The sequence below is a fragment of the Patagioenas fasciata genome, chromosome 3 (assembly GCF_037038585.1).
Source record: "Patagioenas fasciata isolate bPatFas1 chromosome 3, bPatFas1.hap1, whole genome shotgun sequence".
In the NCBI taxonomy this organism is placed as follows: domain Eukaryota; kingdom Metazoa; phylum Chordata; class Aves; order Columbiformes; family Columbidae; genus Patagioenas; species Patagioenas fasciata.
The window spans coordinates 65,538,892-65,564,892 of NC_092522.1; the positions used below are offsets into that span (position 1 = coordinate 65,538,892).

Genomic DNA, 26,001 nt, shown 5'->3' on the forward strand with positions numbered 1-26,001 from the left:
TTGTTTACAACACAAATGGTAGTTTGTAGCCTCAAGACAGTGTTTCAAATTTCAGAGGTTACCATTCTACCACGTAACAGGAGAGGCTAGCAAGCATTTAAATAGCAAATTTATAGTATGTATATTTATTAGAGCTGAATAATTTACAGCTAACTGGTTATTTTCTTTTTCTTGAAGGAAAGAAGCTGGTAGCTGTTACAAACAAACTCAGAGCTTAAGATTTTTTTTTTTAGTTTGCAGCTTGTACTTTTAAACTCAGAATAGTAAAGAGCCTGACAGATTTGAGCGTTGTGATAAAATATACATTGGTAGTCACTGTGAACGTGCCTAATGTATTAGGGTATTGTGGACATAGTTACCTGCTCTTCCGTATATTTGAAGCTGCCCATATAAAATTGAGATAGAAACTCTAGTGTGAGGTTGAGTTTTTAATGTTTTAAGAAGCATGTTACTTTATCACCCACTGGTTAACTTCCAGAGTCAACAGCCCACAGAGCTAAGAATCAATAATTTTCCTGGTTTTGTTCAGTGGCACTGATCGTTTCCCAGGGTAAAAGTTCTTGTTGACTTAGCTAGTGTTTCCTACTTGCAGCAATTATACAGATGTGCTTATCCTTTGTTTCTGTTGTTATAACTGAGATTCCATTTTTTGATTATTCATTTTTCCTCTTCTTGCTGTGAAATGTAGGTAGACAAATGTGCCAGGAGCACAGGCAGCAAACTAACAAGCGCATATGGTTTTAATAAGATAAAACTTTGGTGGCTTACCTTGAGTGCTTTGAGTGACAAATAATATGGGAGGCTGTACAAAATATTTTGGAAGTATACTGATTTGTTTTTCTTTTACTAAATACTTGAAATGGCTCATACTGTCTCTAGAACACCGATTAGACACTGATACATGTAGTTATTTACCCTTCTGTACATTTGAATGCATTATCAGGGGTTGGATGGGTTAGAACTGGAATGTCTGGTGATGGAGAATGCATGTACTCAGGGCGGTGGTCTCCCTTCCCTACGTGGTAACAAACTGAGGTCAGTCCAGTCCAGCTCTGAGCAGAAACATAAGGTGTGTGATTGGACCCATGTGCAGCTTCCTTGAGTCTTTAAAGTCTGTTGCTACTTTACAGTGTTTGCTTTGTCTTAGTTCTTTACCTGTCCTGTTTGCTCAGCAAGCTCCTGCAGATGCTGAGATGTTTCTTTTTTCTTTTTCCCACTCTAGCACATACTGAGTCAGTGTAATCTTCATGAGAAGCAGGCTACACGTCTTCATCTGCATATCCTATAATCATGCTGGACCTGTCCTTGGTACAGCTCTACCAAGAGGCCTTTGATGGGTCTCATACTCCAAAGTAATAAAGCAGCTTGTTCTTCTATTAAGGATATTTGGATATCATCACAAGTTGTAAAATACTAATTTTGGTAGTTGAGGTTGTCTTGGACCACTAAGACTTGATTAGAGTTTGTTTGAGAGTGTTTTTTGTCATCTGGGAAACAAATAGTTGTGTGGATCATAAAGTATTATCATTTGTGAGATTTTCTGTGAACTGATTTTGATCTCAGCATTTCTTGTTTGTGTCTGTATTTTCATCTGAGAAGTCTGGTAGACAATGAGTTTATTCCTCCAATGTAAACAAATAATGAAATTAAAATATTTGTCAACGATTTTATTTTTTTAAATCTGGAGATGATGAAAGCCCTCTGATGTTTGTAGCCATGTGCTCCTGATACTTCCTTTTCTTTGACGGGAATTGTACTCACTGCTTTTTCACCAAGTATTTTAACTTCCTTTCCTCCTCTTGTCTTTGAGATAAGGCCTGCATTTTTGTTACATGCCTGTGTTGCAGCCACTATTGCAGGGTCTTGAGGTCCAGCTGTTGTGTGGTAGAACGGTGCCAATAAAAAATCACTTTGAATTGCTTCTTGCTTTTGTTAGCAGCCTCTGTTCTCCTCTCTTGTTATACAATAATTTCAATACGTACTGCACTCTTCAATTACAATATGTATGAGTTTGCAGAACCTTATTTTGCACTGGAATTGTTTTCACTTTCAGTCACAAGCAGTTCTGCAACTATATCCACAGAGAAACCAGACAAAACAGGCTCAAAACCACACACTCAACAGCTTCAGTGTTCCCATAAAGCTTCTGTTGTAAAACAAATATTGTTTCTGTGACTGAAGATAGTGTGTGAATGTCATTCTTTATGTAAATTGCAAAGATGTGTCCAGGTAGATTAGTGTTTAATTACAGGTGTCCATCCTGTGTGTGTGAACATTGGCCTCAACCATTTTTTACATTCAGGCACGAGCAATTCAATTCACTTTAGTATTTCCCTGCTCTGATACATTGATTTTTGTGCACCTTGGATGTGGTCTTAACTCTCAGTCAATTTTACTAAATTTGTAAGTGATGCCTCCTCTCCTTCCTCTTGGGGGAGAGGGGGATACCTTCTCAGACTGTTAATTTTAGAGACACAACATTATCATCATTTGAAGAGCACAGAAAAGTTATGCTAATATTTCTGGATTATAAATTTGGATAATTAATAACTGAAATAGCTACCATATGAGACTTACGGCAAACAAATGAAAACAAACCTCAACTAACCTAACAAAAGAATCCTTCACCTGCCTACTTCATTAAAACTTACCAAGGGAATATAACTAATCTGCTGAGTGATTATTGCTGCTAATACTAAGTTAGACATATGTGCTTTACGTCTCTGAACAGTAGCACTGATTCTTCGTCATCTTGAAAACAGAAAGGCTTTTTTCAGTCCTTTGGTGCATGGCAGCAATGTTTGTGATTACCAGATTTTGTTGCTGTTGTGTGGAGGTAATGTTTTTGTGTAATGCTTATTTCAGATGTAAGGTTTGTTCATCCAGAGAGATGAGAGAGATTTTTCTAATATGACTGTTTGTGTACTTAATCTCAGTGTTCTGAATGTATTGGGGAAAATCAGATTGGCTAACTTTTAATTCAGTTGTTATTTTGTTGCTGTGTGTCTGTACTCAAACACAGACTTAAGATACTGGAAAGAAAAAGGAATTTGTCATCTTCAACGGCATTAAACTGATAGTCCTGGAAACTGAAACTGTATACCTACAAAACAGGTACTGCATGGGGTGTGGAAGAGTAATCTTATCCCACACTGCGGAGTCTGTGCCTCAGGCTGAATCCAGAATGACAGCTTGGTCTCTGGCCTCCACCACACTGCAAGCCAACAAAGCTGCCTGGGATGGTGGCTCTTCCACTGGGTCAGTAGAATGACCTCCAGTTTGTTTTGGGCAGAACACTGAGCAACTGTTAAAGGCTGGTGAACTGGCTTATCAAAATCAAGTACTGGAGGTTTTCTTGGCAGTTGTTAGCATTATCTTGCCCATCTGCATTTGAGGCAAAGTTAAGAGAAAGAGTGGGTGGAAGGAAGGAAGGGTACCAAGTCTCGTTACAATGCTTGTTGCATAAAAGGGCAGGGCTGAGAACCTGGACAGTGTGGTTTCTTATCCTGCACCTTCCAGTGAGTGCTGCTATGTTTCTTTATACTTCCTCTGTCTTTCTGCTAGCCAAGGCCAAAAGAAGAAGGGTCTAAAAGTATCTGTGATTTTTCTGGATGTTTATTTTAAAAGGGGTCTCCAAGTATCTGGGATGTGCATTCTTAAAAAAACAAACAAAAAACAACAACAACAAAACCCTGTATTAATTACCTAATTTATAGCTGTTGGAGGTGCAGAAGGAAGTTGTGGCTTTTTTTTTTTTTTTTCAGGAAGCTACTACAAACCTATCTCCTTTGTAGGATTTCACAGTTCATAGCTGTAGGTGCTGGGTAGCACAAAACAACTTATTTTTAACAAAGACAAAGAGATCCTAACATGAAGTAATTTATTTGCAATGAAGCAAAGAGAAGTGCTGGAAGTCTTGAGGATAGCAGGGAATATGTCTGCAGACCAGTGGAGCAAATCTGATTTGCTCAGTCTCTCTGGCTTTCAGAGTGAAAGTCCCAGGTCTGAGGACTTGGCTTGTGTTGTAACACAGTCTGTTCATCAAAGTGTCTGTTGGGATTACTGAGAGTTTATCTATGCTGCCTAAGAATCATCTTACACTTCTAGCTCATCTCCATAAGAAGAGGCTTCCACTGCTGATTCTAGAGGGTTGTGTTCACGTATTTTGTTAGCTGTTTTTGTGGGAGGAAACAGCTTGTGATCTATTCATGTGCTCAGGGAGCATACTTGAATTGAGTGTGTGGATGGCAAAAGCCCAAAAAAATACAACTAAGTCTTTAAGATATTTGTTAAAAGGAATTCAGGTTAACTTGACATGTGAACTGAGGATAATCCTAACTAGGGAAAAGATTGAATTTTGCAAAGTAACTTTTGTAAGCAAACAAGGTCGTTTCAACGAAGATATAAACGATAACAGAGTATTCATCAGAGCTGTCCATGTGAAAACAGGGTGTGGTATTTGGTTACTGTACTTGCAAGAGAGAATGCTTGTCAATGTTGCAAAAAAAGTAGAGCTTAATTTAGACAGTTCTTAAGAAAGCTCCATATAATAAGAAATGGCACTCATGACAGGTTGATAGCAAGCAGTGGAGTTTCTTCCTTACTCACTGTTACCACTGTAAAAGTAGTGGCTTTAAAAACCTTGAATTGGCTATGCAATTCCAACTGTGTGGAAAATACATACAGAAGCAATGTAGGTTTATGGTAGATTCTTATGGGAGAGAGAGAAACATGTAGCACAGTAGGTCTGTCCAAGGATCTTGACATTCTCTGAGGTCTTGTGTTTTTTTCGCTGAAAATATAAAAAGAATACTCTGTCAAGGTGTTTATACAGTAATGTGCCATTGGAATAAGATGACAGCAAGAAGAAAGGGAGTTCCGTGCCCTATCTGTACCATACTATGCATGCCTGGGTAGTATTTTGCAGTGGATAAATGAGGCTGGAGCTAAGCACGTATTTTTAAAAGAAATACATTGCAGTTAGATCCCCTGATGTTTTTGTGATTGTGATGTTGTTGAGAGTCTTGGCACTCTTGCTGCTGTTTGCAAGCTTGCTCAGAAACTGCTGCATCCATTCGCTCCTTCCAAGTTACCTTTATATCCAGGTACCTAGAAGTCTGGCTTTATTTTTAAGAGAAAACCTTTTGCTTGTCAAACCAAACACCAGAGAAATTTATGAGCATTGGCTTAGAGTGTTGCTTCTGACCATGAGCAAGCAATGATGGAACTCTGCTCTTTACTGGGCTTGATGAATCAGTGGGAGTACGTAATTTTTCTTCCTGCACAAACTCACATGTGTACATTCTTTGCTTACTCAGCGGCCCACAGAGTCCTTTATGTATATGTATATATATATATATATTTCTTTCCTGCTTATTTAAATTCAATCTGTACAGCTGGAGAACTTTTTTTTCTGGTATTGGAGAATTAGAAGTTCTAAGTGGAAGCATTTCAAGAGAGTGTTGTTTTATTGTGAGAAGCCTCTTCAGAAGTGATTTGTGTTTTTTAAGCCGTGTTAAGGAATTATTTAACCTAGTCTACTCAGCCTCAGGCCACACCAGTAATGTGGCAGGAGAACAAATGCCACAATGATTGATGCAATTTGCAGTATTTTAATGAACTGCCTTCACTCACTGAAGGTGTATCTCATGGTGTGCTATTTTTGCAGTGAGCACTACTTGAAACTCATGAGTTTCACCTGCGTTGAGTTGAAGCAGGGTATGAGCAGATACTAATGTCTGTAGGTCAGATTTTGTGTAAGGAAGATGAGGGAGGCTATGGGTGATCTTTAACAAGCAAATAGAAATGCAAATGAAACATCAGAAATTAAATTAGGGAGTACTCTAAAACTCAGGCTTTCGTATCTTGTTGCTTGAGACAACATATTTTTCTCTTTCAGAGGAGAGGAATCACTTTTACCAAATTCTACACAAAAGTCCCATCTCATTGATTTATAGGTTTGGCTATGACAACCATTGGATATCCAAATTGTCCTCAAACCCATCTTAGTGATCTGAATGCATAGATACAGTATAACTGCTTAGTCAAGGTAGGAATGACTAGGGATAGCATGGAGATTATTCAAATTTTCTTTTTATACTAGCAGTTTCAGAGGCGAAGCACTGGAATGCAAGCTTTGCTTTCTCCTCTCAGTGACTGACTCGCTGATAATGGCCAGAATAAACAAAGTTCCAGTAGGCAGGTCATAGCAGCTTAACCTGAATGCAGGGTTCTCCAGAAAGTAGAATTTGTGTCCCTGTACTAAAAGGAGAGAAGGGGTTTGGGTCAGGCTGTGCTGGTGGAAAGCTGAACTGCTGTGTCAGTACTGACACAGGTGTAGCTGCTGTTTGTGTGTGTGCTGGGGATATGTTGAGTTGTTTTGAACCAGAATAAAACCTTCTGTAGCTTCAATGGGATGATGGTACAAGATTCTCTCTCTCTCTGATTGTCTGTCAGATTAAAAGTACATTGAAGTTTTTGTTCACTTTTATTAGTGCTGGGCAAATAGATTACCTTCTAGTTGTTTCAGATTTGTTGAAACCCAGTTTTGCCCTTTAGCTCTGTAGAGGCAACACAGTTTTTCTCAGGGATTAGCTATGCTTCTGTAGATTTGAGTTCATGTCTAATTTCTAGAGTTTAACTGTGCAGGTGTCGACAAGTGGAAACTGGGTTTGGAATCAAGATTTTGAGCAAATCAAGCACAGGTATAATATCTGCTGAGACTGGTGGGAAGTAGTAGAGAATCCAAACCATAGAAATCTTTCAGTTGATGTCCTTAACTTAAGAATAAAAATTTAATTAGCTGAAGCATTTTTCCTTTTCTGGTAATAGTGTCTATACAGCTGCCTTCAGGGAAAGCAGGAGTTTCCCCGGTAGAAGTTATATTAATAGTTGTGGATTTACAATTGGTCCTTAATCTCAGTAAGTGGTTTCCAACACTGTGTGTTGGAGGCCAGATTTACAATCAGCTTGCAAGAGGAGGTGACAAGTCAGTTTTCTTAGGAGTTGAGAGTTACCCCAAAACCTCAACAACCCAGGGGAAATACTCAAGGTACTGGAAGTCCCAGAAGGACTCGATGTATTGAATTTGTAGTTTGGTTGCTGGCTGTCTGGTCTTCAGTCTTTCTCTTGTTTAATACCACTTTAGTCTTCTCTTGTTTAATACCACTGCCCTCTGAATCTCCAGTCATGCCTGCTAATTGGCCTAGTCCTTCACATGGATCTTGTGTTGTTTTGGTTTTTTCACAGTCAACTTTCTTCTGGGTCTTCCTTTCACATCTGAAGCAGATATGGGAACAACTGTTCTTCCGCAATCCGGCATGCCAGGTAAAGCTGCTCACACATATCTTCTGTGATCTGCAGCTGATTTTTTTTGGTTAGCATTGGGAGGTTGCGGAACAAAGCTGGTGCCGTTGCACACCTCTGCAGCCAGGAAATATTTGGCTGGTGGAGTTTTGTCTCAGAAGAACCTTGCTGCAACCTAGTGCCATAGCCACCTCCTATTGCATGGTGTGCCATGCTCTAAGTGTGCTCTCTTTCCTTACCAGGAGCCATGATGCCTGCTGAAGCATCTGAGGATAGTGGATGACACATAAAATATGAAGGAGAATTTTTATTGTCTATGTGCTGGGAGACAATGAGGAAGACGAGTGAGGAAGTAACATGTACTTCCAAAAATAACACTTCTGCAGACTGCCTGAATTCTAATTTAATTGATGGGAATGTGATTGTAGTGCTAATGTCTTGGGCAGAGACAGTCTGACTAGTTGAAAATGCAGTGAAAGATCCTGGACCTAAAAATCTTAGAACCACACTGTTAAGTGTGCTGAAGAGGCTTGGTTTTTCCATTCTTGAGTTCCAGATCTTTTTCAGCACAGGCAAGTTTTATCATAGAAGTGCTGACAGAACTTATTTCACACTGTTGTATTTTAGTGTACAAAGCTATCTTGTTTCTCAATTCTGCTTCAGAGGGCTTTTCAGAAAGCTGTTTTGGAAATGCAGGTTTATCCAGTTACGCGCCCTTGACATGAGAACTCATCCTTTCACACAGCCAATTCTAGCTTTTTTTTTTTTTTTTTCCCCTTTTTCAAAGTCAGTTTCCGCATTGGCTGCGTGCTGACTAATGCGCTGATGAAAATGCCAATACTAAGTTTTGGCTTGTATGCCGAGACGCCATGAATGACATCAGCTGTGTCTGAGCTGTTTTTGAAGACAGAGGTGTGATGTCAGTGGAGTTTTCACTTGTTTATACTTCGGAGTGGTGTGGTGGCAGTATAGTGGAAAACAAACTGCTGAACCATCTTGCCTGTTATTCCTTCTTAATTGTAACAGCTATTTCAATAAGGAATGTGCACCCCCATCTTGGACATGGAGTCCACACAAACTCTAGACAATGCTACTTTCACATTTTGTATGTATTCCCTTTCACTAGAGAAGCCAAAACATGTCTACATCACTCTCTTATTCCCTGCAGCAAAGGAAGAAAAAGTAGTTTGTGTTTTAAAAAGCAAATAAACAAAACCCCAACTCCAAAACAAACCTCCATCTAACTATGTTAAACTTCCGTGTTTAGTTGCAGAATGAACTGCAAAATGAGAGGGTAAAGGGGTAAAGAAAAAGCAGATGGCAGTCACCATCTGTAAACCAGAAAAGGACAGCAACAACCAGCTGCTGAGTGAGGTATTGGCAATAAAACTAGGCTGCAGACCAGGCAGCTTGTGCTTGTCATTGTGCCTGGGATATCAGCATTTTGGTATGTTCTTACACTTCCAATCTGTCTTTTCTGAAATATTCCATAATGTATTTATTTACTTTTGTGCCAGAATTTTTCATCACCAGGTTATTCTTGAGTTTAATAAACACAACTGTCAGCTAGTTTGTGTTCAGTGTTAGCCTCCCTGTGGGTTACCTGGATTGCTGCTGTAAACCACATCTCAGATGCTCAGTGTCACTGAAGATCATACGCAGAGTAGCTTGGCTTTTCACTGCATTATGTTTAACATAAATCTTTCTAGCCAATAACTGATGCAGAGCATAGGAAAGCAGGCTAGTGAAGACTGTGATGCTCACACCTTTGTGTTGCTTATGGATGCCTTCTTTTTCTGTTACATTTTTGTTTAATCACCATCCTTACAGATTTCACTTGTTTGTGGCATCAGTGTGATGAGTAACATTTCAAGGTTGAAATATTTAGGGTGACAGTAAGAAGGTTTATCTTCCTCTCTTGAGAAATGAAGACAGCATCTCCATGATTATAATGTGTTGGAGTTCTGAATAGACTCTTGACCTCAGGGTTTTCTGAGGTGATTTATGCTTATCTTAGCTCAGCAAACAGGCCCTGCTATTGCCTGGCTGTGAAGGAGCTCAGTGTATCTTGCTGCTACTAGAAGTTCCCTTTAACACTTGGTGAAGATTTAGCTTAAATTTTGAGGAAGTCCTGTTCTCTGGTTTTTATATTCCAGGCTTCATTATGGAGTTTTCTTAAACTTGTTCTAGGATTTATTTTCAAAAAGATGCGGATAATTGCCAGTAGCAAGTTATTATCACTAATTTAGTCCCAGATGGTGAGACTGTAGCTTTTTTGCCATAAATCAAGGCAAGAAAGTTATGTTGATGAAATGTGGAAGTCTGCAGGACAGTTTTTAGTGGAGTTGTTGGAGGTGTTTTCAGATGTTTTTGACCTCTTTTGTTTGTGGTTAGTGTATGGGTTTTTTGTTGTTTGTGGTGGGGTTTTTTGTTTGTTTGGGTTTTTGTGTGTGTTTATTTTGTGGGTTTTGTTTATTTGTGGTGTGTTTTTTTTTTTTTTTTTTTTTTTTTTTTTTTTAAGAGCAGGGGAAGCAACTATATGGCCTTGTAAGCTTGACCCTAATAAGCTACCAAAAGCTTCAAGAAGGGGATCTGTTTAAGTGGGAGAGGTTCCCCTCATCTTTTTGTTGCTGTTCATTCTTGCTTGCCCTTGTTGTTGCTCCCAGGAGTCTGATCTGACACATTCCATCCAGTGAGGCACATAAGCAGGTACCTGTTCTCAAAACCATGTAAGCTAACATAGCTTTAGAAAGAAACAAACTAGGGAGTAACTTGATCAGAAGGTTTACTTTTGTATTTGATGTTGATGACATCTGCTTTATCAGTCCTTAAAGAGACAAGATATTTCTTATAGTGATGCTGTAGAATAGTTAAAGTGGGTTGGCAGAGTTACTACATACTAATAAATGGGGTGTTTTGTGGAGTAAGCAGGATGCGACAGCTGTAATTCAATGTCAAACTTTGAATTTTTCTTTTTGGTTACAAAACCTTTTGTAATGTGTGCCTGTGTGTGGGTCCATTTACTTATTTTTTTAAACCCTTTGTCCTTCCCCATTCTCAACCAATTCTCTGCCACAGAATATCCAGCCTCACCTGCTCACTTTCATGGATTGAAGCAGTGCAAATATACAATGACATAGGAGGCTGGGAGTGAGTGAGTGTCATGAAAGTCAAGAGAAGATGTAACAACGTAAACACAGAGGCATGTTCTTCACTTGAGGAAGGCTTGATTTTTATTTTTAAAGCAACTGTCTTAATTGGTTTTTACAATCACCAGTCTATTGATTAACAGTCCTTCTGAGACCTGTGTTGCAAAGACTGCCTTTTCACATGAAAATTCTAGTGACTTAGAGAATAACTGGTGATAAATATCATGTCTAGTCACATTTACAGGAACAGTCTCTGCTTCTTTCTCTGGGGAGAGGAAACTTGTTTTTGCAGGACATCCTGACAATAGTTAGTATAACGAGAAGTATCCCGTCTGACTCAAATATTGCAGGCTGTGTGGGGATTATTGAATATACTCTGTAGAAAAATAGCCAGCCAGTGAGGCTGTGATTACTTGTGACTGAGCAACAGTGCACATAGTTCCCACTCTCTGCACAGCATTTTCTTCCTTTCTGTTGTCCCAGCTTCCTTCATTGACCTTTTGCTTGAATGTTCTTTAAATGAAAACTGCATTAATTATATACTGCAAAAGGGTTTCATATGTAGTATAATATATACGTGTTTGTGATATATGTGTATATTTATCAGAAAATGATTTTTTACAAAATGAGAACAAAATGTTTTTCCTGTAAGCCTTTTGGAAAGACTATGCTAGCTGCATGTGTTAAAAGATGTGAAATCACTGTTTTAATATGCTTAAGCTTTCACTCTGTTGTGCTCTTGGATCTTTAAATGGGAAAATCCAATGAGATCTGGCTTTCCCATTATATAACACACTGCCGTGCAATTCTAAGTGCTGAAGCCACCTTCCAAATACCCTTATTTTGTGCTGTTGTAAAATTGTGCAATGCTGGATTATGTTTTATGCTTGGCTTTTTAAAGGGGGAAAAATAACATGAGCAGAATAAGAAGGGTGTTGGTGTTCAGAATGCCTTCAAAATTAATTGAGACTTTCTGCTGAAAGAAAAGTTAATTTGTGTTGGATACAACTCACGGCTGAGGAAGTGGAGCATTGAGGCTTATATTAATTGGCAGTGAGGCCTTTTCTGCTGTTTCCCCTGTGCTGTACTCTCCATGGCCTGGCAGGAAAGGGCTGGCATGAGCTGTAGCTGGTCAGAACTGCTCAGGTACTGATGCTTGCAAAGTTGGGCTGCTTTGATGGGCTGCTTGCATGGCGTGTTGGTAGTGATCCACTGAGCTCTGCCTTTCACGTGCCAGTAGAACCAAAAGTTGTGTCTGCTGAGGTGCTGCTGGTCAAGCAGGTGGTGGAGGAGGTTGCTGCCAGGTTGATTTGCTGAGCAGGTCTGCTGCCACTGCCCTGGATTGCCTGTTCATGGATTTGATGAGACATAGATACATTGGTTGTTACAGTCTTTTAGACAGATTGAATTTCATTTGGTAAACATTGCAGATGCAGTCCTGCCAAGTTTGCCTAGGAAATCACAAATACCTGATCAAAATTTTGAAAGTATTTCCATGCCCTGTTCCACCCAACTAAGGCATCATAATATTATAGTGTGGTTTGTGATTTTGGTGAAGTATACGGGCTAAAGTCACTTCGTCAGTGGTGTTTGTGTAAATGTTCCCACTGTCTGTGGGTACCTTTGGGGAGAAATCTTAATATCAGCTGATCTCCAAAGCTTTCTGCGTGCAAGGATTGCTACTGTACCAGTGCTCCTAAGTCCAAGCCTCTGTAGCAAAGTAGTAAGCAGTGCTGTGGTAAACTGCTTAGCCTGAAAGCAGGGTGAAAGTTGACTTTTTTTGACATGGAGAAGCCTTACTTCCAGCATCTGCCCTTATGCAAGCAGGGTACTGTGGCTCACTCATGTACTATAATAGAGGTGTATTGCAAGGTATCATTGAAAAATATTCCAGTACTTGAAGTCTGATTATGTGAGAAAGAAAATAGATAAGTATTGCTAAGGCATTCCCCGACTCCTAGGTAAACAAAGTAGGAACACTTATTGATGATGTTTCTCTTCTTTTTAAAGGGCTATTGTTTCTAAACAACTGGTGTGGGAAGAGGTTACACTATAGATTTCATCACAAGCTTTGGCAGAATGAAACACAAAGATTGCAGACATTGATTCTGGATTCTGTTCTTGCTCTGTTAAGTCAAGTACTTCCCTTCTAAGAGCATGGGAAAAACCCCAATAGACTGTTGCCTGCGGTAGTTAATACTACAAATAGCCAAACACTGAATTTTGTAGTCTGCTGTCACAGCTGGAAAGATGTCCCGTGGTATCAGTTGAAGCCCACCAATTACAGAACTGAGGTATTTCAGGCTATGAGCACTGAAAAGCTAGACTTCACGTGTGTTCCTTTCCCATAGTCTTTAGAACCTCTTCCAAAGTCTTTTAATGAAGTCTTCTCTGAATAGGAGTTTAAACTAAGAATTAAAAAAGTGTATGAGGAAAAAACTAGGCTTACTGACCTTAAAGTATTTAAAATATTTCATGAGGTAGTTGTAACTGGATAGTTTGATCTTTTCAGAGCTGCAAATGTTTTGCACAACTGTAATCCTGTCTTATGTAGTTGTAACTCATGAGTAGTGCATATCTCCTAAGAAGAGGTGCTGTGTGTGGGTAATGTTAAAGTATATTGGGCAAGAAGATGCAAGATAAGACTTGTGCAAAACTATTTAAAAGGCTGGGCCAACATTGTCCCTGTTGTAACTCCTTTGAAGTGAATTAAATTGAAAACGTAATGAATCTGACCTCCTGTTTTCAGGCTTAGAGCACTTATCTTTTTCTCTTGGTAATGGATTGAAAGCACTTACCGTCCTGTTCTGGATCTCTCTGGCTTTACTGAATTGAACTGCATTTTGCAGGAAAACAATAAGTGGTCTAATTCTTGCTTGAAAGAAAGAACTGTACAGTATCCATTTCAAAGAAAGAGACAGCTTCCAAGGACAGGTATAGTTGTATAGTACCTGAAACTGCCTTGAAGAAATTGGTGCAAATTTCTCATCGGTCTTTAAATCCTAGATCTGTTTATCTTCTGAAGTAATGATGGGTCTATACATCCTGCTATCACATTTAGTTAAATCTCAAAATAATGGAACTATAAGAAGCTTTATAATTTTGCACTGGAGTAATTACTTTTTTAAAAAAATCTTTTATTGGAAAGTGGGTCATTATTATGTTCTTGCTGAAAGGGAGTTTGGAGCAGGGTGCTTGTACAATGGCATGAATCATCCCTCCCCTCAGCCAGGAATGAGCGACATGGGCAGGACTGTGGGCAGTGCTGCTCCTGCACAGCCTCGTATTGCTTGTGTGGAAAAACAAAGGGCTTCAGTCCTGAAGCACGCAGCCTGCTACTTGTCATAGGATTTAATGGAGAAATAACTCGAGTGTCAGACACAGGGAAGACAGGCGTTATGAAGGAGTTATTTCTACTTTATTTGTATTTTTTAATTTCTGAAGTCTTGCTTTTTCACACTTGCTGTTTCTTTGCTGAAATCTATGCTTACCCAGGCTTCCTAGAAGATTGCAGAGTCTGTTTACTTGGTATAGTGTCTATTTGTGTGCTACTAGCTCTTCTGACTGATGCTTTGAGTTTGCCTAAGATCAAAGCTGCATGTATGAGAACTGAAAAGACACCATACTGGACTAGGTACAGATTCCTTTGTTCTTATCCTATTGGCAGTAAATGGCTAGATAGTTTTAAGCCACACTATCAATTTGCTGCACTGCTTAAGCTGTGGAGACCTGGGACTGGATTTGACTCTACTGCATTTGTTTTTTTGCAAACAATGCATCATGAGCCAGAGAGAGAGATGGAAGTGTTAAAATGGTGGATTTGGAATGTCATCTGGTGTGTACAAAGTCAGCACTTTCAAACACAAAAGCTAGAAGTGACTGTACTGATGCAGTTCGCCTCTGCCTTAGAGACAGCATCACAAAAAAGTGGTACACTCAGTTCTTTCATGTGTAGTCTCCGAAGTCTGAGTTACTTAATAGTGAACCAGATCCAAAAGTTATTGGCTAGTTTTGGAGACTTGGGAGGCTTTTTGTGTGTGTCTTTGGTGTTTTGTGTGTGTCTTTGGTGTTATACTTGTGCAAATCAGGCTGCTGCTTTAAGACTAAGCTTTGACTGCAGCTTACTGACTGCCTGAAATAACACTTTGAGGAGCAATGAGGCTACCTACTCTTGCTACTAAATCAAATACTAAACTGCTACATGTCCGTTCAGCCTCTATTCACTGTTCTAGTAATTGCTTTGTTCGATAGTGTGGCTCTGTGTTCTAAATCTTCACAAATTCCTCATTTAAGAGCTGCTTCCTCAAAGAGTTGCCAAACGTACAGCTTAGCTAAATGCAGAATAGGTCATTCCTTCCACAGCGTTTTGTTCGGTAGGAGGAAGGGGAATAACTTGGAGGAAATTTGCACCAGCAGGCAAGCTGCAGCTCCTGACACTTCTCACAGAAAAGATGTGTAGGTGTGTAGTTACATCTAGAAACATATGTGCTTACAATGAAAGTGAACGGATAGTGTTTCAAAAGGGTGTGTGTACACCATGGGTAGAGTAGCTATGTGTATAACATCTTGTGACATTACATTAAAGTGTTATTTTGCAAAATGTATGTATTTCCTAAGGAAAATGGCCTAGCCTCTGAACTGTTAGCTGAAGTTTCCATGTCTTCGCAGTAATAACATCCTAGTGAAACCAACTTTAGCTGCTGTAGCCTGCATTTGTGGGAGCTCCAAAATGATGGTAGTAAATATTTTTTCTAACACTACTTAACTGCAAATTGTGGCACTTCAAGCTTTTGGATTCTGCTTCTGATTTCATTCTTATTAATGAAGCTTATGTAAACTGTTTGCTTAATGCTAACTTCTTGTAACTGAAACTTGCCTAGTTTTGCTCAACAGTGGAAGTCATGACTTTCCTGACAACCTCCTACTGAAGAGTTTATCTGACATTGCTTAGGTATATAAATGTGTGGAATAACTCTCAAGTTCTCTCCTCCTCTAGCACACTGGGTAGGAGAGAAACAAATCTCAGACTTGAGTGAATTCCCTCCTATCCATATTATTAATCAAAAGAGTGGATTTTTTTTTAATATGGATTCTGTGGATATAGAATTGCATAACACTTTACAGTAGAAATGCTTAAAACCAAACTTACACCTTAAGGCTCATAACAGTATGGCTGAAGGAAGTTACTTTGCTAAAACTGTGTAATCAAATGTGTAATTCTGGGTTAATAACAATGATTATGGATCACATTTTTGGGCACAGAGGGCTTTCTTCAGCACGTAATGAATTTCTCGGACTACCTGAGTCATGTCCAGGCCTTGTTCCTGGCAAATGGTTCATGAGGACTCAAAGATATGTTGTTCCTGTTCCTGGAATGGGAACTGCAGAGCACTTCTGGTATCCATCAGCTGCCAGCCAATTCCCTGGATGTTCTCTTCTTTTGGCTACACTTCTGCCTTACACAAGTTGTTCCAGGACAGCCATGGAAATGCTTAAACTTTCAACAAGGGCAGAAGGGATCTTTACATTGTTCTTCTTGGTCTTAAGCCATCGCACTCAGCTGTTTTTAGCAAATGCTCTTTGGAGTTTGGGGAGTGTTTATAACATGAGACATCTGCTCTCAGAGTATCAATGCTATTATTTAATTGTTCTCTTTGGTGTTTATATACTAGCTTGCTCTCACCCCATGTATGCAGTTGAGGGCCTGTGTAATACAGGGAAAGACAACTTTTATCAAAGCATTAAAACAAAAGAAAATAAGCTATTAAGATTCACAAAACCTCTTTTTTATTTTCTTTTTTTTTTTTTTTAAGAAATGAAGAAGACTGTTTTCTTAGGGAATTGGATAAAGGAAGGACAGAACTCACAGTGGGCCAGGAGAAAAGCCAACAGTACAGTCAAGGAGACCTGTCCACTTATTCTCATGCAACAGTGAATTTTGACTTCTACAGGAAAAAAAAATAGGTAGTGTTATTACTTCTATGGGTGGGTGAGAGGAAAGGAAATGACTACTTGCTCAGCTTTTCAGGAGCTTTTTCTGTTAATATACTAAAATAAGTTAATGAGGACATTGTATCTACAGTGGAAGCATATGTCTTATCAGGAGAGTTTTCAGTCCCATGTGGTTGCCTCCTGGTTACCAAAACAGAAGCAATGAAAAATATAAATATATTTTGATATGTAAGAAATGCAAAAAAGAAAGCAAACAAACAAATAACTCTGTACATGTATGATAAGTAATTGATGGGCTACTTTATTATGGAGGCATTTATAGACACAAAGGAAAGACTGACACTTCTATTTGCAGTTAATTCTGCAGGATTATACAGTTCACACAAATGTGAGCATTATAGATTTAGAGGGTGGGGGACCAACTTCCTAAATACTAAGCTAGATATAGTAGCTATATATATGTATATATCAGTGTCTTCTGATTTAGTACTTGTAGACTGCAATATGAAAATTTCACTTGAACCGTTTCCTCCATTTACAATGTTTTTAAGAAACTGTAGATCATTTTACACACCTTGCAAAGAAGACAGAGTGAAAGTCTTTGTTAAGACTTGGAAAAACTGTTGTAGACTCTTTATTATTTAAATGTAGGGTTTAATTCTTTGGTCAATATAATGAAAGACACAATGAAGCAGAAGTAGACTAGGGAATATAACTGATGATGAAATCTCCCCCAAAACTGTTTTTCTGCTGCTGTTTGACAGCACTGACTGAATTACACTCTTTTCAGGCAATTCTAAGATTATTACATACCAACCTACGTAAGTTTTCTTCCTCAGGATAGGCTGCAGAGTATATCCTTGAATTTTCAGGGATTCTTTTGGTTTTCTGGCACTTGCATTTTCCCCTGAGCCTTCTCCCTCTTTGTGAAGACAGGTTAGAGCAGAAACAGCTTGCTTTTTTCACATGTGATCCCCTAGGCGTACAATAGCCTTGTCAGAAATGCAGAATGACAGGAACATCAAGTCTTGCCTGCCACTTGAATGATTTCTTTCTTTCCTGTTCAATGCTTTCTGTGCTGAACCTTCATAGAAATAGGTCTAGGAAGTTAAGCATCAAGCTATAACAGCAGCTTGCTCACTAAATACTGTGCTGTTGTTGTGTTATTAATTTTATGAAGACTTGGATGTGAGCTGATGTTTACACTTTGAAGGCTGATGACTGAACCTGTGGGTCTCCAAGACTGTCTTAGCTAACATGAAGTCTCCATCCCTCTGCTTTCCATTGCATTGATCTCAGGGTAAAAAAACCAAAAAAACCAAACCAAAACCAACAAAATACGTAATCTTCAGTGAGAAGAACAACCTGGTAGCATGTGTGGGTTTTTTTTAAATGCTGGGTGGTTCACAGGCATTGTAGCAAGGCCCACCTGCAGAGTCAGGCTAGTGAGGGGTACAAGGCATGGGTGGATATTGCTCTTGTGTTTTTCTACTGCTCATCTGGCTCAAGGTGAAGCCTTGCCTGCCAGTGTAGGGCAATCCTCTGCTAATCTGGGGAAATCCATTTTGTCTGTCAGTTGATATAGGCAACGATCTCTTCACTCAGACTGAGCTTTCTTCCTCAGAGGTGACTTGGAGGATAGCATTAGAAAGACAGGGCACTGTCCTCTCCACTGCAGAGCTTAAAATGTGTTAGCTCTGGTCACGCTCAGTATTTTACTGAGAAAAACATACACTTGTCATTAGAGTGGATCAAAAATCTGTTGAAAGTAAATGCCTGAAGTTTATGACTCTCGGATGTCACTAGCTTGTTAGTTCATTAAACACCTTACATTACTGCCACTTTATCATGACTGTGTGTTTGTTATTGTAGTGCTGTAACACTCAACTCCTATAATTCAAGATGCTGCCTTCTGACATGCAGGATGGAGTGTTGGAATAGTGGGGAAAGATAAATTGTGAATGAACCTGAAATTTGATGAGGGATTTGAGGGGTTCTGTCTGGCATGCTGAGCCACAATCAATCTTCAATCCCTCTGAACACTTAGCACACTGATCTTCACTTCTTTAACTTTTCCAGGTTATAGTATTTTACCTGATCTAGAGAAAACATAACTGGTAGCTTTTACTAATCTCTGCAGAAAGAGTAGGAAGAAACCACATTTGAAATATACTTGAGAAATCAAATAGGGGAAACATCTATCAAAGTTTGGTACCGTACTCTTGTAAAGTCAACTCTGTATAATGTTTCATGGTTAAACAAACAAACAAAAACCACACACACAGAAAAAAAATTCACAACTTTTTCTTTGCATGACCTTTTCATTGAAAACCTGTACCAAGCATTTTAATACACCCTTTTCCTGTTAGTTTTTGTGCATATACACATGTATATTCCAGCTTTGCATAGAAACAGCTTTCAGATGACTCTCACTTTTAAACTCAGCTAAATCATGTTTATTAAAAATTAACTTCAAGAGTAGAAATTCATCATCCTCTCTGTCTTCAGCCCTGGCCTATTGTGAAGGTTAGCGCCAAACCCTTTCTTGCAGCAGGGCTGCTCAATCTTCATGGCCCAAATGTATCTAGGGCATTCTGCAGCAGCTCTAGTACACTGGCTATTTTTGGCAATGTAGCTTTTGTCTGGCAGTAACGGAGAAGGATGGCATATGCTCAGTGTATACATGCTGGGCTTGTGACTGATTTAAGGGTGAATGGTGTGGTTTATTTTTTTAAAAAAAGTGTATCTATATATATATATATATATATTTAAAAAAAAAGCTCTGTATAATGTTACAGCCCATAAAAATTTAAAATGCTTGACTGTGCATGAGTTTTCATTTTCCTTTTTTATGTAATTGTATGCTCAGTGAACTGTGCATCAGAAAGTGAATTAGCAAGTTAATTTACCCTACATGTCAGTGACAGAATAGCTTTTACCTCCTGAGGCCGTGTGATCTGAACTTGAATGTGAATGCATCGGAATACACAAACACTGCTTTTTATTTTTAGAAGCATTGTAGCAGGGGGGTGGTTTAACCTGTTCTCTCCTTAGGTTATTAATTCTGTTTTACGGTCAGTGTCAATGGGGATGTTTTGAACATGTTCTGAATGAGCTTGGTTTTGTTTTTGTTTGTGTGTTTTCTACACTCCATGTGCTGTACCTCAAGGGGGCCACTTGCAGAGCAAGTTACCTGCTCATCATCTGAACAAGGATGATATAATTAATTAATGATAATTAATCTTTAGTATTCATAATCAAAGATAATTAATGCTTACACTCTGTTTTGAGTTTGTAACTCAAGCTATGCAGTGTTGGCAATCCACCTCCCTAATATTCCATAAAACCTACTTGCTTCAGGCTCACAGCTTCACAGGAAGAGCTCTAGAGCTGTAGTTATTGTTTTCACCATGGAGTAGCCAGGTCCCCAGCAAAAATTTGGGCCCACTTGTACCAGTTGTGTGGCTGGAGGAGAATGCTTGGATTAGAACCAATAATTTGAATACATGAGATACTAAAAAGCTGAAAATGTAAAAGTTTCCATCTAAAGATACAGATCCAAGTTGTGAGAGGCAAGTGGGGGTTATTGTTCCTGGGGTTACCATTGCTACAGTTGTCTGGGAAGGCTCTGGCAGGATCAGATGCTTAGTCCCAGGCTCCCTAAACATATCACAAGACTGTTTATGTGTCAGCCCAGGTCTGACAATGGTGACAGGACAGAGCTTTGACTTCTGTGAGCCTTTTTAAGGTCATGTGGATTGACCAGCATGCAGAGTGGGTGAGAGATGCCCTTGTGCCACATGAGTAGGGTAGTAATTATGGCTTAACAAATGATGATTGCAGAACCAGAGTGTTTACAAGCTGTTGGTATCAAAATGGGAGGTCTAACAATGACAAGATCCTGTTGGTGTGACAAATCCGATTTTAATTCTTTTGTTTCAGAGGAGAACTGTGTTTGGTCATATTACATAGTTGTGTATTATATCTTATGATGCCAAGTAAAATGTGATATAGAAAACATGACACTGTAGCACAGGTATATCTTGAAGTCTGGATTGAATGCACTATTAGCATTTTTTTGAGGATGATACAGTTGCTGTTAAGCTGCTAGGAAGTGATTTGCTATAGTATTGGACAAAGTGTTGACATTAGTGACTGTGCTTCCTGAAAAGGCTCATTTGTCATCAAGCCAATAGAAACACATCAAGAATTGTCTGATGTCCAAGAAATGCTAAAATGCTGCATAGTATATCTAATACGAAAATCTTGGAAATACCTAAGAAAACAACCTGCTTATGTGCATGTGCAAAAAAATCCTTCACCAAAACCAAGGTTCCATCTCAATTTAGTGTTGTCTTGGAATGGATATCGGTTTTTTTCAGTAGTGCTGTAACTGATCTTTGCACTAAGCTGTTTGAAAGGAGGGGAAGAGTATTTTAAACTATTGAAGGGTTGTCCAAGACAAACATGGAGACCCTACTGTCCTACTTCTCTGTTTTATTTGGAGGCAGGTTGGAGCTGCCTGCCCAAGGTCTCCCTCCTGGGCAGAGTGTTTTGCAATAGGAAGTGGGGCAGTGTGGTAGAACAGCTGCCAGCACCAATAACCGGTGCCTTGAGCTGCTTAACAGCGGCTAAGCCCAAATCTATTGACGCAGAGCATGGGGAAGTGCTCGGCAGACTTCTCCCCCCTCCCTATCCTTGCATATAATCTCATGATGCTGGGGATGTGACAAACTCCATTTTGATCAGATGTTGGGCCAGAAATGGTGAGAGCGGTGTCAGATTTCACCTCAGAAGGATACTTTGATGGCATGAGTTTTTGACACCGTCTGAAGCTGCACCTTTTGCTCCTATGACGCCTCCTCCTTCCTGCTCCTGGTTTGCATAATTGCTGGCCTGCATTTTTTAAATGTAGGATGGGAGACTGAAGTCATGCATATGGGGTGATGTGGATCATGCTACGGATTCACAGTATACCTCTGCAGTGCAAATGAATGTACAGCACTGAATATAATGGATGAAATAGGTAAGCACCTCGCTCCTCGTATTTCAAGAAATAACCCTCTTAAATGGCTTCGCAATTAAAATTTGTAAGTGGAAAACACTATCTCTAGTCATGTACTGTTCTTTACCCTTTGTAATTTCATTTTCTAATGAATTGTAAGGAGTCTAACATGATACAAGGTCTTGCAGAAGAATAATCTGTGCGAACATTGATATTTTGATTTTAAGATACATTATCAAATGGAAGGTTTTATCTTTTTTCAATATCTGCTATTAATAACTAAATAACTAACTACTGATTGTTTTCCAAAACACCAGATTTCTTATTTAAGTTGACTTTTAGGTTGTAAGTAGCTATACTCTTGATATGTAGTGTAGTTACGTACTTGCTCGCAACATCATTCGATCTAATTATTTTTAACTACAAATTTGCAAGACTGGCAGAAACTAAGGATGGTAATACACAGAACAGGAATGGGCCTGTTTGTCTGTAATTAAATCTTTTACATAAGCTAAGGACTGCAGTTGTTAAAACAGCTACTGCTTTTGGGATTGGGATGTCATGTTGTAGCAACTTTGGCATCAGAATGCTTCCTTTTCTTCATCTGCCCCTGACCAGACACCTGGAGAAGTGTTCTATGGCATGGAAGTTCTGTGTGAGGAGTTACTCCTTGAACGGAGAATTAGTAAAGCTTTTTGTAACTCTTAATCTCTTTAGTTATTCGAGTTTGTACATGCAGAGCATGAAAACAAGAATATTATTTTATGTTTTCCTTTTTATCTCCATTTAGTTTATTTTCTGGTGACTAAACCAAGAAAAAAATTTTAAAAAATTATTTCTAATTAAGATGTTTTTTGCTGCCTTATTTTGTCATTCCTTGTGTCTGTTTTCCTCTTTAGTGGTTGCATGCTGTGTTTGCTCTGTAAACTTTGGGTTATACTGTGTGGTGTCCTTTTTGTTTGCTATGAACTATCTCTGAAGTAATACATGAATTGTTTTTTTCCTTTGCTATAAATGCTAGTTAACATGCCCGGAACTAGCCTGATTTTGAATAGTAGCTTGGTGCTATTGTGCTTTCTGTGTGCAACCTGACCTTTATTTCCCTTTATGGTGTTGGCAGCTCACAGTCCCTGTGCAGAGATTTGACTTTTCTCCATATTTTGTATCCCCAGTACAAGCTGCAGAATTTTTTTCTTTTTCTTGGGCAATTACCTTCTGGCATGTCAGGCTCTAGAGCTAATGTGGAGCGGTGGAAGCCAGCATATACTCTTCAAACTGAGGGTCAGCGTCTCCAGGTGTTGCCTGATGTTATGGTGCCTGCCCTGGCACATGGCAGTGATTGACAGGTGTTTGTCCATCACACAGCCCAATTCCAGGGGGCGCAGCCCCAGCACATGTTGCATGTGCACTGCACTCATTGCACAATTAGAGGTCCTAGTACATGTTGCCTGATTTGAGGTATGCAACTTTTATTTGCTTAAATCATGGCTGTCATACTGGGGTTGTTCTGAAAGTGGATTGAGCTATAAAACTTCTTTAGTCTCCAGATCATGTTGTGAAGTCAGGACAATGAATTATCTGGGGTTTTTCGAATGTGTTAGTTAAGTGGGGCAAGTGAAGCTTAGTGTTTCTGGAAATAAAGCATTGCTGGCACTATCAAACGACTTACTAGCATACATGCACACATAACTATTTTCCCTGATGGTTGCAAGAATTGGTTTTTTTTTTGCTTTTTTTTTTTTGCTTTTTTTTTTTGCTTTTTTTTTTTTTTTTTTATTACTGAGCTTAGATTGCGGACTTCTCTTCTTGAGAGTGGAAGACTTAAGGAATGGGGAAGGAAGGGGATGCTGAGCTCTGAAGTAATTGTGAAGAAAACAAGCAGTGGAAGTAAACTGGGACCACCTATCTCACTTTAATTTCAAACATAATTTAGAACTTCAGATGTGAAAGGCTGTTGCTTTAATCTGTTGTATCATTGCCAAAATCTTTGGAGATTGAATTCATCTGAATTATTAATATGGGCTGCAAAAGCAGTGGAATTCTGCAGCTATCATATAATGTTGCAAAGTAGAAACCGAAGTATGATGTAATAAGAACAACATTATTGGAGGATGTGAACACACCATTTTATTGTAAAGCCTTGATTGAATGAATTGACAAAAAATTAGGCAAACTCTTAGGCTGTTGTAGTTTATGTTGATATTAGTTTAATAGTTTTTTAATAAACATAGTGATAGAATTCCCAAATTAAACAGGAAGTTCCTATATTTTGGGACCGATTTATCATAAAAGAAAAATATACAGCTGGTATCAAAATCTTTACTATTTATGAGGAAAATACTACAAAGTGAGGTTTTTAGGCTTCTCTTGCTTTATTCAGTGCAGTCATGTATTTGTAAGCAGTGTTACAAAATCAAAGCTGCTACAGTTTTTAAAACATGTGCAGTGACCAACATTTGTTAGTGAGAAACAAAAGCAGAGGCCATGGGTGTGTAAAATGATGCAAGGGGCGGGGCAGGAGACTTGGAGTTGCTTTTGCATATAGGAATGTGCAATGTATGTGAATGTATCTCACAGGTACTTGTCTCCCTGCTCCCCTGGCCTAGTTGCAAAGCAGATCTGTATTAACAGAAAGATGCCAACTGGAGGTGCCATTCCTGTGAAACAGAAGGTTTGGTTCTTTGTCATGGCTTTTGAAAACTTGGCGTCCTGTAACAAAGTCTAACTTTGCTTGTGTCCTTACTTGTTGTGGTTAGGGAGGTGTGGGATTACTGGGATAAGAAACCCATTGTACATTCCCATTTGATCAAATAGGTTGTCGAGCTATTTGGAAAGAAAATGCTTCTTTTGGGCTCTTTCTTTTGCCTACAAAAAAGAGTACAGATTTCTTGGTCAAAAAGAAAAAAATAATCCATAGATCAGAATATAAACAGAGTAGTGACTGAATTGCTGCTTGTTCTGCCTATGGCAATAGGATGGAAGCAATTTTTTTTCATGTACGTAGTGCAAGTCCCAGAAACTGAATCTGTTTCACGTACCTGAAGCAAAAGAACCAAAATTACTTTGTAGGTGTTTTTTTTCTAAGCAGTAGAAGATTTGAAATAGTCATGTTGCCCAGCAACAAAACATCTTAGACATTTATTCACCTGCATGAAAGGAGTGTGCAGCTTGTTGTTTGAAACTGTGCCATAAAATAAGTAAATGAAGCAAAATGAGACTTGCAGAGTTGATAACAGATGTTCTTTGGAAAACTTCAGCATTAAGCTGTCAAAAAAAACCCCAAACGTGGTATTTTAAATTGTACCATTTTAGGGATTATAATTGTGCTATTAAATGAAAGCCTGAGGGTAGCTGAGAGTTAGTGACTATATGTGCTTCCTTTAGTAATGAAAAACAAATGTGGACATGTTAATAAATAGTTGCTATTTGTACTTTTTCTTTCACAACGTTGTTTTGTTTTTTGTTTTTTTAACATATCAGAGGACATCAACAGGCACAGCAGATTTAAAGGGTCGTGCTGCTTCAACTTTCAAGTCTAGGTGATATTTTTAACACGAGGTAGCTGAAAAAGTATTTGAAAAAACTCTCTGCTATTTTTAATGTGCCTAGTACTTTAAAAAAAATCCATATAATCCTCTTGAAACAGATGGTTACAGTGAGTTAAAATCCCATGCTAGGATTTGGGCTTTTACCTGGTGCTGAAACCAATGTCATGACACAGGGATGCATCACTGAAATAGGAGGTGAAAACCTGTTTCAGAGCTGTGGCTGGTGCTTTTGGTGTGTTTTTTGGAGGGGGTGGACAGGGGGTGTGTTTTGTTTGTTTTAAAAAAAAAAAAAAGCTGCAGAGAATTGTGGAGTCCATCCAGATGTTGTCTGTTAGCTTTATTTCTTTTGATTTATGCGTTGTATCATATATTTTTCCAGACTTTACTGGAAGCTGGTGATGGCTAACTGTTCCCAAACTTTTCTTCTGTGAAGGAGGAAAGACAGGAAGTTAAATTCTTTAACTTCAAATCTTGTAAATATTTGAGCTGCCTAGCAGAATTCAAACTGAAGCTTTTCTTGTAACTGGGGACTGAGATGAGAAGACCAATGTTGGTATTAGTCCTAACAAGCACTAAAGCATGCTTGGTGTGTTTGGTTTGTTTGGTTTTTTGTTTTGTTGTGTGTTTTTTGTTTGTTTGTTTGTTTTGTGGTTTTTTTGTTTGTTCTGTTTAGCAGGACAGCTGTCTTTTTAATGTATATAACTACAATAGTGTCTCTAGAGATGGTGACAAAGCATTGGTGTTCTCGTTCAGAACTGGAAATAATTTAATATAGCTGTTGATTAATGGAAGAAAGGCATACTATTTCAGTGTGCTTGTTTCCTGCACTACTTATTAAAGGTAAAAGAACTAGAGAGAGTGCAGAGGAGGGCAATGAAGCTGTTGAGGGGCCTGGAGCACAAGTCTGATGAGGAGCAGCTGAGGCAACTGGGGCTGCTTATCCTGGAGAAAAGGAGGCTGAGGGGAGACCTTATCGCTGTCTACAGCTACCTGAAAGGAGGTTGTAGCATGGAGGGGGTTGGTCTCTTCTCCGAAGTAGCAA

At 38.9% G+C, this 26,001-nt stretch overlaps 1 protein-coding gene across 8 annotated transcripts in view; it reads left to right on the forward strand.

Moving 5' to 3' along the window:
• The window catches only part of MAP7 (microtubule associated protein 7), a 118,967-nt gene that overhangs the window by 15,698 nt on the left and 77,268 nt on the right, over positions 1-26,001 (forward strand). The window contains exon 1 of one of the 8 annotated variants that reach the window (XM_071806506.1): positions 21,335-21,432. The exons of the other annotated variants lie outside the window; for them this stretch is intronic. Within the exon in view, the coding sequence (XP_071662607.1) occupies positions 21,420-21,432 (13 nt within the window). The 5' untranslated portion in view covers positions 21,335-21,419. Of the gene's footprint in view, positions 1-21,334; positions 21,433-26,001 lie in introns of those variants that run through there. 8 annotated transcript variants of the gene reach the window in all.